Here is a 15,119-nt window from a genome sequence, read left to right as displayed (position 1 = left end):
GTCACTTTTTTTTTTTTTTTCCTCTCTCTCTCTTCTAGTTAGCCTGGTGAACTTTTCCCCACGGAGTTTCAAGCCTCGTTCCCTCTAGTCTCCTCTTTCTGCTTGCCCGCTGGTGTCTCGGGCTATTGAGGTTCGGCTCACCTTGCGTTCCAGCGCTGGTGCGTTGAGTCTGCCGCTGGTGTCCCGAACTTGGGCTTCCACGCTCTCCACGCAGGTCCACTGTGAATCACTAGTTCCGGAAGAGTTTCATCTGCTGTTTCTTCCCCTACTCTTCCTTGACCCTGCAGTATCTCCACTTTTATTAACCTGTGTGTCTTGCTGAACTATCAATGTGCTCCCTTCCTATTCCGCCATCTTGCCGCTCCTACCTCTTATTTTTTTTTCTATCATGGAATAATGTTCCATTGCATGTACGGAGCAGGTTTATTTATCCACCTGCTGAAGGAAATCTTGGTTGCTTCTGGTGTTTGGTAATTATGAATGAAGTTGCTACAAACACTTGTGTGTTGGAGTTTGAGTGAACATAAGTTTTCAACTTATTTGGGTAAACAGAAGTATGATTGCTGAGTTGTACGATAATACAGTTAGCTTTGTAAAAACATGCCAGGTTCTCTTCCAGATTGGCTGTCCCATGTGTCATTCTCACCAGCAATGACTGACAGTCTCTACTTCACATCTTTCCCAGCATTTTTGGATTTCGCTCATTCTAATAGGTATATAGGTGTATCTCATTGTTGCTTTAATTCTCTAACGACATATGTTGAACGTATTTTAATGTACTTATTTGCCACTTGTATGTCTTCTCTGGTGAAATGTTTGTTCATATCTGTTGCCCATTTTTTTCAATTGAGTTTTCATGATGCTTTTTAAGAGTTCTTTGTATATTTTAAACACAAGTCTATTATCAGGTATGTTTTCTCCCAGTCTGTAGCTTCTTTTTTCATTCTCTTAACAACATCTTTTGCAGAGAAGTTCTTACTTCTAATGAAGTTCCATTTATCAACTTTGCCTTTCATGGATCATGCTTTTGGCATTGTATCTTGTCATCACCAAACCCAAGGTCACCTAGATTTTTTCATATGTCATCTTCTAGAAGTATTATAGCTTTGAATTTTATATGAAGGTCAATGATCTATTTTGAGATAATTTTTTGTGAAGGATGTATGGTCAGTGTTTAGATTTTTTTTTGCATCTGGACGTCCAATTGTTTCAACACCATTTGTTTGTTATATACTTCATTCTAATATTTTCTGCTAACTTACTTGATTGTCTCTTCAGCAGGATCTATTTTGCTGCTAAAACCCAACACTAAGTTCTTAATTTTGGTTTTCTGTTTTTTTTAATTGAGAATTTCTATTGGGTTATTTTCCAAATCTATTTTGCCAGTTTTTATAATTACCAGTTCTAACATTTTTTTAATTTGAAGTTTTATCTCCTTAAACACAACAAATATATTTATTGGAAAGTCCATGTCTAATAATTAGGATATCTGAAGCACCTGAGAATCTATTTCTTTTTTTTTTTTTTTTTTTTGACAGGTAGAGTTATATACAGTGAGAGACAGAGAGAAAGGTCTTCCTTCCGTTGGTTCACCCCACAAATGGCCACCACGGCCAGAGCTATGCCGATCCAAAGCCAGGAGCCTGGTGCTTCTTCCTGGTCTCCCATGCGGGTACAGGGGCCCAAGCACTTGGGCCATCCTCCATTGCCCTCCCAGACCACAGCAGAGAGCTGGATTGGAAGAGGAGCAACCGGGACTAGAACCCAGCACCTATGTGGGATGCCAGTACTGCAGGCAGAGGGTTAACCAAGTGAGCCACAGCACCAGCCCCAAGGATCTGTTTCTATTTTTAAGTATTTCTTCTAGAACTTGTCATGTCACCTTATCTTTTCATGTACCTCTTTGATTGTGTGCTGGCCATCACATTTCTAAACTGTTTGTGGAATCGTTCAAGACTTAGGATTACATTTGTTTCTGCCAGGTGTATATGGACACCTGCATTCTGAGTACCACATGACTGGAGCACCTGACACCTGCGTTATGGCATCATTTTGACTCAACAGTGGTGCTTGAGATTTATTGGATGGCATAAATTACTTGGAAGCTAACAGCAATCAACGTTAGGGATGGCTTACTTGTGGTTTCACATTCATACTGCACCCGAAGCTGGTTCTTGATCCACTTGGTTAACCCAAAATATAAGGAGATTACCAAGGGTTCCAACCTCTGGCAGGACCTGAACTCCAATGATTCCCCTGTCCACTCCCACAGGCCCAAAAGCTCTCAGCAACATTGCTTTGCCTTTGAGCTGATCTTCTGTAAATGGAAAACACCCAAACACTAGCACCATTTCTCGAAATTTTCACCTGCTTTTGGATCTTACTCCAGCAATTCTTCATTAAACCTGGTGTATTGCCAGTGTCTTCAAGTACAAATCTGTAATATTTTATTTATTCCTAGTTGTTCTCAGTGGGAAAGGTGATATTAGTTACCTAATTTGTCATTTTTGAAGGCAAAAGTCAGAATAAGAACTTTTATCCTATGAATTTTGCAAAATCTTTGCTTCTTGCAGTCTTTAATACAACCAATATTATTTGAGTACTATATTGTGCACAGAGTCACTACCCTACCCCTGTTAGAACGCTAGGGCTGGGTTTGATCCTTGAAGCAGTGTCTCCTGCCTGGAATAATTTGTTAAATTGAATCAATTGGTCTTTTCAGATGCTTTGCTGATTATTCATACCAAAAACTGATTATTTTAAATAAATCAAATTTCATTCTTACATAAGTATCATTAAAAACACCTTTCTTTCCTTTTCCTGTTTGCTTTTAACATTACATAGTTGCTACAAGGAATGGCCTGTATCTACTTTATTGTCTTATTTTATTTGGCTCTATTATGTCATTTATTAGATTTTAAAATGATCTTTATGCTTTCCAGATGTGCCTATGGCACACCCCACCCTGCCCATACACACACATGTGCACACATAAGGGTACTTCAAAAAGTTCACATAAAATATATTACAACAAGCATATGCATGGAATTCATAAATGTTTTACCCCAAGATAAATTTATCTTTTAATTCCATTACCCATGAAATTTCTTTTATTATTTTTTTTTAATATTTCTTTATTTATTTGAAAAATCAGACCTACAGAGAGAGGAAGACAGATAGAGATCTTCCATCTGCTGGCTCACTTCCCAAATAGCCACAACAGCCAGGGCTGGGCCAGGATGAAACCAGGAGCCAGAAGCTCCATCTGGGCCTCCCACATAGGTGCAGGGTCCCAAGCACGTGGGCCATCTTCTGCTGCTCTCCCAGGTACATCAGCAGGGAGCTGGATTGGAAGCGGAGCAGCTGGGACCTGAATTGTTGCCCATACTGAATGCTGGTGTCGTAGGTAGCTGTACTCGCCACACAACGCTGGCCACTCCATGAACTTTTTGAAGTAACCTCATGTATGTGGTAACATGATGATTTAACATTAATTTATTTTGAAAACAGCATGACATTTCTTAGGAACAACTAGGATACCTAGCTCAACCAAGGCTGGGAACTACTAGGCTATATTATACTAGCTAGAAAGTGACTTTAACATTCCTCTATCCAAAGCAATAGGGATTTTTTTTTTTTTTTTTTTAATTTTTGACAGGCAGAGTGGACAGTGAGAGAGAGACAGAGAGAAAGGTCTTCCTTTTGCCGTTGGTTCACCCTCCAATGGCTGCTGCGGTAGGCGCGCTGCGGCCGGCGCACCGCGCTGATCCGATGACAGGAGCCAGGTGCTTATCCTGGTCTCCCATGAGGTGCAGGGCCCAAGGACTTGGGCCATCCTCCACTGCACTCCCTGGCCACAGCAGAGAGCTGGCCTGGAAGAGGGGCAACCGGGACAGAATCTGGCGCCCCGACTGGGACTAGAGCCCGGTGTGCTGGCGCCGCAAGGGGGAGGATTAGCCTAGTGAGCCGCGGCGCCGGCCAGCAATAGGGATTTTTAAAAACGTGTTTGTGCCTCTTTAATTTCCGTGTTTTTATTTCACTAAATAGCCATGTGCAGAACTATTTGGTATTTCATTGCTTTTTCCTATGGGGAAAAAATCTAATTCACCACAAGCCTACACTGTCTATCCTGGAGAACTTCTCCAGTGATAATACCTGTTCTTTGGGACCAACAATAAGGAAAGTAGGAGCCAGATAGAGTCTTCACAGCTTCCAGTGCAGAAATATTTTCTGGGTTGCAAATTTTAGGGATCATATCTACAACAATTACTCTGGGAGAATCTCATCTCCCAGATTTGGCCAGAAGGCCACTGTTTACATTTCTATTATATATTTCCTCTTAAGAAATATCATATTTTTTGCTCAATGCTGCTTTCCAAGCTGGACTTGAAATCTTAGTGCCAAACACAATATCTGTGATGACCTCAAAAACCAGAAAGCGTGAAGCAGCATTTAAGTGAGTTTCCATAATCTAAGTAAAGTTAAGCTGGATTTTTCCTCTAAACCTCCAGAAAAAAGTAAGTCTCCTCTATTCTGGATTCTCTCCTAGCCAATATGTCTTAGATTCTGACCATATGGTATGTGTAGGTACAACCTGTCCTCATCTCATCTCTGGAACCACTGGTATAGTCAGCACCACTGACCAAAGACAATCAAATTTCTGTTTCCTTTTGGTACTGAGTATCCCTCTGCTACCCAAGAAAATGCTCACTGGTAACAAAGCCAACCTTCAGGCACTAAGAGGATGGGCAGCCATCCCTTACTTCTCATTTCCTTAATTTCCCCCTCCATCCATTCTCTTATCTTCCGGCTTCTCCCTTGTAAGCACACCACCAAAGTTTGACCAGAGCAGTTGTGGGGGGTGGGGGAGGCACTCTCACTAGTGTACATTGTGATTGGTAAGGAACTCCAGAGGACCCCACAAGGTTGGTGGAAGTGAGTGGACAATTTTTCCAGTGATATTAACTGTTCTTAGCAGGGCTTAGAAAAAGCCTGTCACATCAGTAAGCAGTTATGCTCCATCGTTCTATGATGCTACCCACTCTGTCTCCCCTCTTCCTGGGGTGGTACCAGATCTTCCACTCAGTCTGTGCATCAGAACTCAGCATTTCTTCTCTCTGAGCCTCATTTCATCAACAGAACAGAAATAATAACTAGACAGGTTTGCTTTAAGGATCAATCTGGTCATTCTCAGAATGAAGCAATGTGTGAGAGTGCTTTGCAAATGTACAGTGACATCTCAATTTTATATTACCAATGTTAATTAATTGTGCATAGAGTTTCAAATTACAACATTATTTTTTTTCAAGAGGACAGAGTTTCTATGAGGGATGTGATGAATAAAATCCTAGATTTTTGAACACGAACTCAACGTACATGCCAAATTCCATGCAGTGCTTACCTTGGGAGGTTTCCTGCGTGATGAGAAGAAAGAATTCAGCGGCAGAGACACGGAGGGTTGTAAACACAGCAGCCACATCAGCGCACAACAACAAAAGAGAAAAAGACAAGGGAAATTCAGTACCTTGGTAACATGATTTGAAGCATCTTCTACTTCATAAAGATCTGAAGCCAAGTTCAAACACACTCTTATGTGAAGTGATAAATTCTTACTTACTCAAAAATAAACTTGTTGTGAGCATAATCTATTACTTTCCTGATTTAGTAGAATGGATCCATGCAGTTATTATGAAATATTTTCACTGATTTTGAGGAATGCCAATGGAAGTGCATCAATTTAAAGAAAGATGCTATAATTATTACTGCATGGGGTTAAATACTTTAAAAGCAATTTTCATATTTAAATTTTTTCTTAAGCTGATTTTAAAAACACATGAACATTTTCCTTTGATAGATACATATACTGTAAGTATACAGGAATTTTTCTCACTTAAAAACCAATGTTCCAAAGATAATTTTTTATCTATTTCAGTCCTGAACAGAAATTTAAGCAAGTTATATCCCCAGAATCCACACTTGCACTTTTTTAAATGACTATTTCTGCACATTAATAATTTAGAGATAACTGTAACTGTGCCTGGAAAAAACTCGAAAAAGGAAAAAGTTTTTAAAGTAACAAAATATTAGGTTGATTTGCTTTGTAAATATATTCTTTGTGTACAAAGTTAAGGAGCTAAATTACAACACCTAAGGCATTTGATTTCTTTGATAGCTCTTAACCTTCTGATAGTTATTCTTGATCAAATTCTGATATCATCAATTCATTAATTGTAAAGTCGTTGTGAAAGAGAAACGGGGGTTGTGTTCCATGGCTTTTATCTTTCTTCATAGGGAAGACTCATGGGGATGAGAAAATAGATTTTCCAGGGCAGAAGGTATCGGAATCAAAAGGTAGAAGCAAAAACAGCAGTAGGCAGTAGGCCCTTTCTCTGTCTCTGGGTTCACCACTCCTCACAGAGCTCTGAGGAAGCTGAACGAAACCCAGAATTCGTATGGAAGCTAAAGGAGTTGATCTCATAGAAGCAGAGAGTAGAGCCGTAGTTGCCAGAGGCTGGGAAGGGTAGGGGGAAAGGGAGATGGAGAAGGCTGACGAATGGGTACAAAAAATACAGATAGGAGGATTAAGTTCTAGTGCTCTATAGCACAGTAGGGTAACTGTGCTTAACAACAGTTCATTGTTCATCTCAAAATAGTGAGAAGACAGGATTTTTGAATCTTCTCAACCAAAAATAAAATAAAATAAAATAAAATAAAAAGAAGAATGCTTCTTGAGGTGATAGATGTGTGTTAATCACCCTGATTAGATCCCTGCACATTATATACATGTGTTGAAATATTACACTGTATCCTGTGAATATGTGCATTTTACGGCAATTTAAGGGAAAAAAGCAACTTCTAGCAGCAGGTGAAGAACGACTATTAATTCCACAATGAAGTGGACAATTCTACTCTTCCAAAGGCAGGTAGAGAAAGCCATGACACTCCTTTAAGGATGAAGCTGAAACATCATTTTCTTAAAATTCTATGAATTGGCTGTAAGGAAACACACCGTATGCCTTACGTCATTACCTCATTCAGTTAGGAACAAAGGGAAGGTAATTTTTTAGAAGGGAGCTCAGTCTAAAATATCCAAGTGTCTCTGGCTGCTATAAGGCATGTCTCAACATACTAGTGGAAGACTGTGTTGTGTATGTGTATGTGTGTGTGTGTGCGTGTGCATGTCTACCCTCTGAAACAAGATAAACACTTATAGATGTTATAATGAAGATTTATGAGAGTGTTTAATCCTAAGGAAGCCATGAATTTCCATTCTGTACAAAACAAAGCTTGAGATTTCTGCCAACAAAATTCCCTTAAGTGGAACCCTACCCTGGAAGACATTCATTCCTAACAGGGAGAAAAATTAGAAAAACTTTATGCATCACACGTTTGACTAAGCCTTCTCTTATTTAGCTTAGTTTATTTTTTTTAAAGCCGTATTTGGGGTGGGCATTTGGCGAAGTGGCTAAAACACTGCTTGGGACAAGCACATCCCATATCAGAGTGCCTGGGTTTAAGTTGTGGCTCTGTTCCCAATTTAAATTTCCTGCGAGTGGGAGGCAACAGGCTCAAGTATTTGGATCCCCATCACCCCTGTGGGAAAGCCAGATTGAGTTCTGAGCTCCTGGCTTTGGCCTTGTCCAGTATTGGCTGTTTCAGACATTTGGGAAAGGAACCATTGGATGTGTCTCTCTTTGTCTCTCTGCCTTTGAAAAAAAAAAAAAAAATTAGTGTAAAACAAAAACCTGAATTTAAAAAAAAAAAAAAACAACCTTTATTTGACAAAGAAAAGTCACTTGGGTTACATAAGGCAAAGGCACGAAACAGTACGGACTAATTTAACAAAATACATGCTTCCTACTTCCTGCATGCTTTGATGAACCAAGTAACCCGAAGGGGGTGGGACAGGCTAATGGGAATCCCAGGGAGCTCCCCAGAGTTCCTGTGTGTGCCCTAGAAAAATCAATCCTACCTACTTCACTTTCTAGGCACTTCAAAGGAGTATCTACTTCATTTAGAAAGACAGCACATTGCACGGGAATAGCAATACAGATCTGCTACCTTCTTTTGCATTCCTGACTAAGGACTACGTGGATGAGGTTGGGCAGCAGAGGAAAAGCAAAGTCCAGCTGCAGGAAAGCTCACCAGCTAGTGCCCACTTACTCATCACCCAGTTCAGAAAGAGGATTCTCACTACGGAAGGAAAGTAAGTCATTTCAGATAACACAACTGTACTTTCTTGGGGTGTAAAAAAGGTGATAGTAATGGATAGCTAAGTCAACCTAATCTAAAACAACTTTACTGTCCCAGTACCTGGAGGCTATTTGCCATTCTTTGGTAGTGGTGAAAAAAAAAATTTCTCCTATGTTAGTAATACTGATACTATAATAAAATATAGTATCCTCTGAAAAAGGACTATCCTTTGAAAAAGAACTCATGTGATGGGTGCCTGGCACTGTGGCACAGTAGGTTAATCCTCTGCCTGAAGTGCTGGTATCCCATATGGGTGGTGGTTCTAGTCCTGGCTGCTCTTCTTCCGATCCAGCTCTCTATGGCCTGGGAAAGCAGCAGTAGAAGATGGTCCAAGGGGCCGGCGCCGTGGCTCACTTGGTTAATCCTCCACCTGCAGCGCCAGCATCCCATATGGGTGCCAGGTTCTAGTCCCGGTTGCTCCTCTTCCAGTCCAGCTCTCTGCTGTGGCCCGGGAGGGCAGTGGAGGATGGCCCAAGTGCTTGGGTCCCTGCACCCGCATGGGAGACTGAGAGGAGGCACCTGGCTCCTGGCTTCGGATTGGCACAGCGCAGGCCATAGCGGCCATTTGGGGAGTGAACCAACGGAAGGAAGACTTTTCTCTCTGTCTCTCTTTCTCACTGTCTATAACTCTACCTGTCCAAAAAAAAAAAAAAAAAAATTAAAGAAGATGGTTCAAGTGCTTGGGCTGCTGCACTGGCATGGGAGACCCAGAAGAAGCTCCTGGCTCTGGATCAGCCCAGCTCCAGCCATTAGGGGCTATTTATAGAGTGAACCAGAGGATGGAAGACCTTTCCCTCCTTCTCACCATCCATAACTCTACCTCTCAAATAAATAAATAAATAAAATCTTTTAAAAACATGAAGAACTCATGTGATCTCACAAAGTTAAAAAAAAAAAAAAAGATCTCACAGGCAGGTGCATAAACTATGAAATAACTTCACAGGAGGCCACCAGGCTGAGATGGCTCCAACTGCCTGGGTTTCTACATAAACAAAATGAAATCCAAGTTCAGCCAATTAAAAGCAGCCAACTGGGTACTAGTTATATGATTGGGAACGTTCCACTTGGACAGTTCAAATAAGGCAACTGCTCACACTCTAACCAATCAGTGTCTCTGCTTTGCTTCTGTGTTCACTCAGCCTATAAAGGCTCCCCTGGTGCTCCTGCAGTGCAGCCTGGAACCACTTCCAGTTTTAGCTGCTTGATTCATCAAGCACTGTCTGCACAAATACTCTTCATAATTTTGATGTGACAAAGTGTATCCTTTTAGCAATCTGAAAAAGGATGAGGCAGGGATGAATAATAGAAACATTGTCAGATTCAACACAGTCAATGTTAAACACATTTTGAATATGATAGCTCTTTGTTGATTATATCAGTCAAAGCTACGTCTTTATTAATGAGATACCTGTGTGGTTCCATTACAGAAGCAGGCAGCGTTTGTGCTAAGCAAATACCTGGTGAGCTAAATAAAGAGAATGTCCCTTCAAACACACCTCACTGACTCCCAGACACAGGCCCAGTTGCTGACTTTCTAAGAGCAGAGCATTCCAACAATACTTGGCTAAAACTGTTTACTCCTGAGCATTCTCCACTGCCCATCCTTTCATCTACCCTCCAAAAATGTCCTTGCTTTTACATGTGCAAACTACCGTAAGTATCAGAGGATTGTTCGTGTGTATTTCAAAGAAATAAACAACACAATTTAGAAGCCAGCAAGGTGCTGTTTCTAGGTTTCAAAATTGGGAGAGAAAATAAGGAGGAGTGGTTCTACACTGTTAGTAGTTCTATTTTTTTGCAAAACCCCAAGGCTTCTCTTCCCTCCCAGGACAAGCAGGTTGAGCTCTGGAAGGCAGCCCACATTATGTGTGCATCCAGCACACAACTCCCACATTCAGGTGCCTCTGTCCCACTTCGGTCCTCTGTGTTGCCCAACCTTATGCGTCTACCTGCAGGACGCACTTCAGAACTCTGTCCTCTCAGCTCCTCACCAGCTGTCTGAGGTCACCCTGGGCTTCACCACCTCTATTACCCAGGATTCTTTGGTCAACACAACAGCTTATGGCTTAGGAAAACAGGTGAAACTCTATAGCCTCCAGGAACTCTGTATTTGAGACTCCTGTATCTTTAAGATTCAAAACCCCTTGAAAACAGAGGCAACGCCACATGCCACTTTGGTAATCCCTGTCCCCAATTCCACCTACTCACATAGGGCTTAACATATTACAAGAACGCAGAGACGATTTTTTACATTAGTGAATTAAAACAAAAGACAGATACGAGGTTTACTTAAATCACCACCCCAGCCCCACAATTTGGGGACAACACTGTCTGCATTTAATAGTAGTGAAGACCCCAGAGAGTGTCAGAAAAGGCAAAATATTTCTGATGATTTAAAATAATTATTTCTCTAGACCAGCATTTCACACAGAGTGAAGTTCAATGGGATATTAACAAAGGCCAGGCCCTAAGAGCTTCTAAAGTCAAATGAACAAGAACTGAAGCTAAATTCAGCTAAATATGGGCTTTCTTATACAGTAATGTTCAGAGGCTTTAACATGCTAACATACTCTCATGCTGTTAATCTCATTGCATAGTCAATGCAACAGTTCAACAGTAGCATTTCTCAAATTTACTTGAGCACAGAATTCTTTGTTTTATATAGATATGACTCGTCTCAAGCCTTCAAGAATCAAATCCTATTTTTTTAAAGGTTTATTTATTTATTTGAAAGTCAGAGTTAGGGAGGGGAAGAGAGAGAGAGAGATTGATTGATTGATTGATTGATTTATCTTCCATCCACTGGTTTACTCCCCAAATGGCCCCACTGGCCAGGACTGGGCTTGAAGCCAGCAGCCAGGAGCTCTTTCCAGGTCTCCCATGTATATGGTAGGGACCCAAGCACTTGGATCATCTTCTGCTGCTATTCCCAGGTCATTAGCAAGAAGCTGGATCAGAAATGGAGCAACTGGGACATTCACCAGTACCCATATGGGATGCTGGCATTGCCGGCGGCAGCTTTACTCACTAGACCACAATGCAGACCCCGACGACAGAATTCTTTGGGAGGAACATCATGGAATATATTTTGGAAAATACTTACTATTGATTTTGGCAAGCAGAAACAAAGCTATTTCAAGGATACAATAGTATTTTCATATTTCAACACATTTCCATTATTTCATAGTATGCTAAAATCAATGACTAGTAAAAAGAAGGTTACTATTAAAAATATATATAATTATGGAAGTGGGCATTTGGCCTGGTAGTTAAGATGCCCACATCCTACCCTGGAGTACCTGGGTTTGATTCCCAGTCCCAGCTCCTAACTCCAGCTTCCTGCTAATATAGACCTTGTGAAGCAGTGGTGATAACTCATAACTGGGTTCCTGCCACCCATGTGAAAGACCTGGATTGAGTACTTGTTTCTTGGCTTTGACCTGTGGGCATTTGGGAGCTCTGTTGCTCTGTCTCTCAAGTAAATAAATGAGATCAACAATATATAAGAGGGGCCGGTGCTGCGGTATAGTGGGTAAGGCTGCCACCTGTAATGTTGGCATCCCATATGGGTGCTGGTTCAAGACCCAGGTTCTCCACTTCCAATCTGGCTCTCTGCTATGGCCTGGGAAAGCAGTAGAGGATGGCCCAAGTCCTTGGGCCCCTGCATCCACGTGGGAGACCTGGAGGAGGCTCCTGGCTCCTGGCTTGGGATCGGCACAGCTCCGGCCGATGCACCCATCTGGGGAGTGAACCAGCAGATGGAAGAATTCTCTCTCTCTCTCTGCCTCTCCTTCTCTCTGTGTAACTCTTTCAAGTAATTAAATAAATCTTAAAAAAAAACAAAAACAAACAAAAAAACAAACAAACAAAAAAACAAGGCACTGTGGTGCAGCACGTTATCACCCTAACCTGAAGTGCCAGCATTTCGTATGGGCACCAGTTCTAGTGCCGGCTGCTCCTCTTCCAATACAACTCTCTGCTATGGCCTGGGAAAGCAGTGGAAGATGGCCCAAGTCCTTGGGCCCTTGCACCCATGTGGGAGACCTGGAAGAAGCTCCTGGCTCCTGGCTTCAGATTGGTGCAGCTCCAGCCATTGCGGCCAATTGGGGAGTGAACCAGTGGATGGAAGATCTCTCTCTCTCTCTCTCTCTCTCTCTCTCTCTCTCTGCCTCTCTCTCTCTCTGCGTAACTCTGACTTTCAAATAAATCTTTAAAAAAAACTTAAGAGAAAAAGCTACTGATTTAAAAAAAAATATATATATATATAAGAAATAGAAGTAAAATGGAACAAGAGCTCACAGAAGAATGACTACAAATCAGAATGCAGGCATAGGGATTTGGTGGTTTGAAGGGAATGAGGATTTGAAAAGTTTTTTCAGGGGCAGGGAGAGATGGGGACTATTTCTAATATAGGTAGCGGTATTAGCAAAAGTAGTCAAATGGAAGTATTCAAGGTGTCTTGGCAAGTGTTCAATCTGATGAGACTAGACAGTGTATATAAAGGAGATGCTAGAAAGTGGACTATAAGACAGGTTGGACCTTTATCGGGACAGGTTTTGAGTTCAGGAATCTAGACTCAATTTAACATGTAGCATGAACCTGCAAAGCTTAACAAGGAAAGGAGTGAAATCAGAAAAGCAGTATTAGTCTGTTATTATGACAATAAACACCCTAAAGTCAAAGTTCTCTCCCCACACCTCACATTGAAAGATTTCTGGGTCAAGGAGCCCTTTGACCACTGTTAACAGCCTGCTGACTACAGTAAGCTGCTTAGACGTTCAATGGCCAGGGATCCCAAGGCAGTGCTTCAAGGGAAGTGTGTGGTCAAGGCCTCATCTTCTAAAACAGGAGTTTCTCTTTCATGTATTAACTATTCTATTAATTGCTGGAAACTGCCATAACCTTATCTGAAAGATACAGGGCTAAGTGACATTTCCTCCTGGAGATCATTTAAAGGCATGCACCCTATGAAGCTCCTGCTTATCACTTCTAACCTGGAGAACTGAACATGGAGTTACAGAAATCTTCTGAGGTCTCTGTTCACCAACACAAATTTGAAACAAAACAAATTGACACTCTTGTTTATGGCCTCAGTAATCACCCTAGGCTCTTGTCGTGAGCTGCCAAGGCTATGGAAGCCTTTTCAGTTCACAAACTTTGACCTTATTTAGACAAGGCCATAATCAAAGTGGAAGTTCTCTCCTTCCTTCAGAGAAAGGTACCTCCTTCTTTGATGGCCCGCTCTTTCCACCGGGATCTCACTCACAGAGATCTACAGCCACCCTTCTGTGTAATATATCACCAGAATTTATTCTTCTGATCTAACTGTAACTTTGTATTCATTGATCCTCTCCCTCCACTCCACCTTCTCCAACTTCTGATAACTTCTGTTCTACACTATACTTTTTTTTTTTTTTTTTTGACAGGCAGAGTGGACAGTGAGAGAGAGAGACAGAGAGAAAGGTCTTCCTTTTGCCGTTGGTTCACCCTCCAATGGCTGCCGCAGTAGCACGCTGCGGCCGGCGCACCGCGCTGTTCCGATGGCAGGAGCCAGGTGCTTCTCCTGGTCTCCCATGGGGTGCAGGACCCAAGGACTTGGGCCATCCTCCACTGCACTCCCTAGCCACAGCAGAGAGCTGGCCTGAAAGAGGGGCAACCGGGACAGGATCGGTGCCCCAACCGGGACTAGAACCCGGTGTGCCGGCGCCGCAAGGCGGAGGATTAGCCTGTTGAGCCACGGCGCCGGCCCTACACTATACTTCTATGAGACCAATGTTTTTAGGTTCTTCAGATATGTGAGATCACATGCTGTTTGTGCATCTTGTGCCTGGCTTATTTCGCTTAACACTGTCCTCCAAGTTCATCCACGCTGTTGCAAATGATAGGATTTCATTTCTTTTTTTTTCTAAATGGCTAAACCTATCACAAGAAGAATGGAAATTCCAAAAAGCTGGTAAAGACATAACAGACTGGGACAGGTAAACAGTTCATGGTCTGAATACAGATAAAGAGCTAAGCTGCTGAGGTGGCAGGTGAGATACTGGGGTTGCTGAGGGAAACAAAACACTTCAGAGGCAGAATGTAAATTCTAGCTTAGTCCTATAATATGTCCATGAAATGGAATGATGACCACTACTTTAATTAATAGCTAAGACTTGCTATGCTCTTTTTTTAAAATGTAGGTGTTTTTTTTTTTTGGGGGGGGGGTGAGGGATTTTATTTATTTGAAAGACAGAGTTACAGAGAGAAGTAGAGACAGAGAGAAACAAAGAGGTCTTCCATTCACTGCATCACTCCCCAAATGGATGCAAGGGCTGGAGCTGAACCAATCTGAAGCCAGGAGCCCAGAGCTTCTTCTGGGTTTCCCATGTGGGTGCAGGGGCCCAAGAACTTGGGCATCCTCTGCTGCTTTCCCAGGCACATTAGCAGGGAGCCAGATTGGAAGTGGAACTTTAACCCACTCTGCCACAACACTGGCCCCAAGACTTGCTAAGCTCTAATTATGTGCCAGGTACAATCCTGTTCATTGTACTTGATTTAACTGACTTAACACACTTGATAACCCTGTAACACTTTCTTTAATATCATTTTTTAGATGAAAAATACTGAGGTACAGGTACCGAGATTACATGACTTTCACAAGGTCATGGTTAATTAGCATCAGTGCCGTAATTCCAATCCAAGCACCCCCCAACTCTTAACTGCTACTGTGGATTACTGCCTCTCTAGCATCTAAGACGTTAGTAAAAGCTCTTTGAACCTAGGTTAAGGCATTCATTAGTAAACCATGTGGATCTTCAATGATGTGGATCATCAAAGCACACAAGGGTCATCCATGTGGTTAATGGCATGAATAAGCTCAGTCT

The 15,119-nt window shown here is 41.9% G+C and overlaps 1 protein-coding gene across 1 annotated transcript in view; it reads right to left on the bottom strand.

Moving 5' to 3' along the window:
* Positions 1 to 15,119, bottom strand: part of KIF13A (kinesin family member 13A) — a 245,046-nt gene that overhangs the window by 136,373 nt on the left and 93,554 nt on the right. Inside the window, 1 exon segment of the mRNA XM_062185408.1 lies at positions 5,402 to 5,414. Within this exon segment, the coding sequence (XP_062041392.1) occupies positions 5,402 to 5,414 (13 nt within the window).

Source organism: Lepus europaeus, chromosome 3 (assembly GCF_033115175.1).
Source record: "Lepus europaeus isolate LE1 chromosome 3, mLepTim1.pri, whole genome shotgun sequence".
NCBI classification, from domain to species: domain Eukaryota; kingdom Metazoa; phylum Chordata; class Mammalia; order Lagomorpha; family Leporidae; genus Lepus; species Lepus europaeus.
The sequence above is the reverse complement of the archived record's forward strand: the minus strand, read 5'-3'. Positions and strand labels throughout refer to the sequence as shown.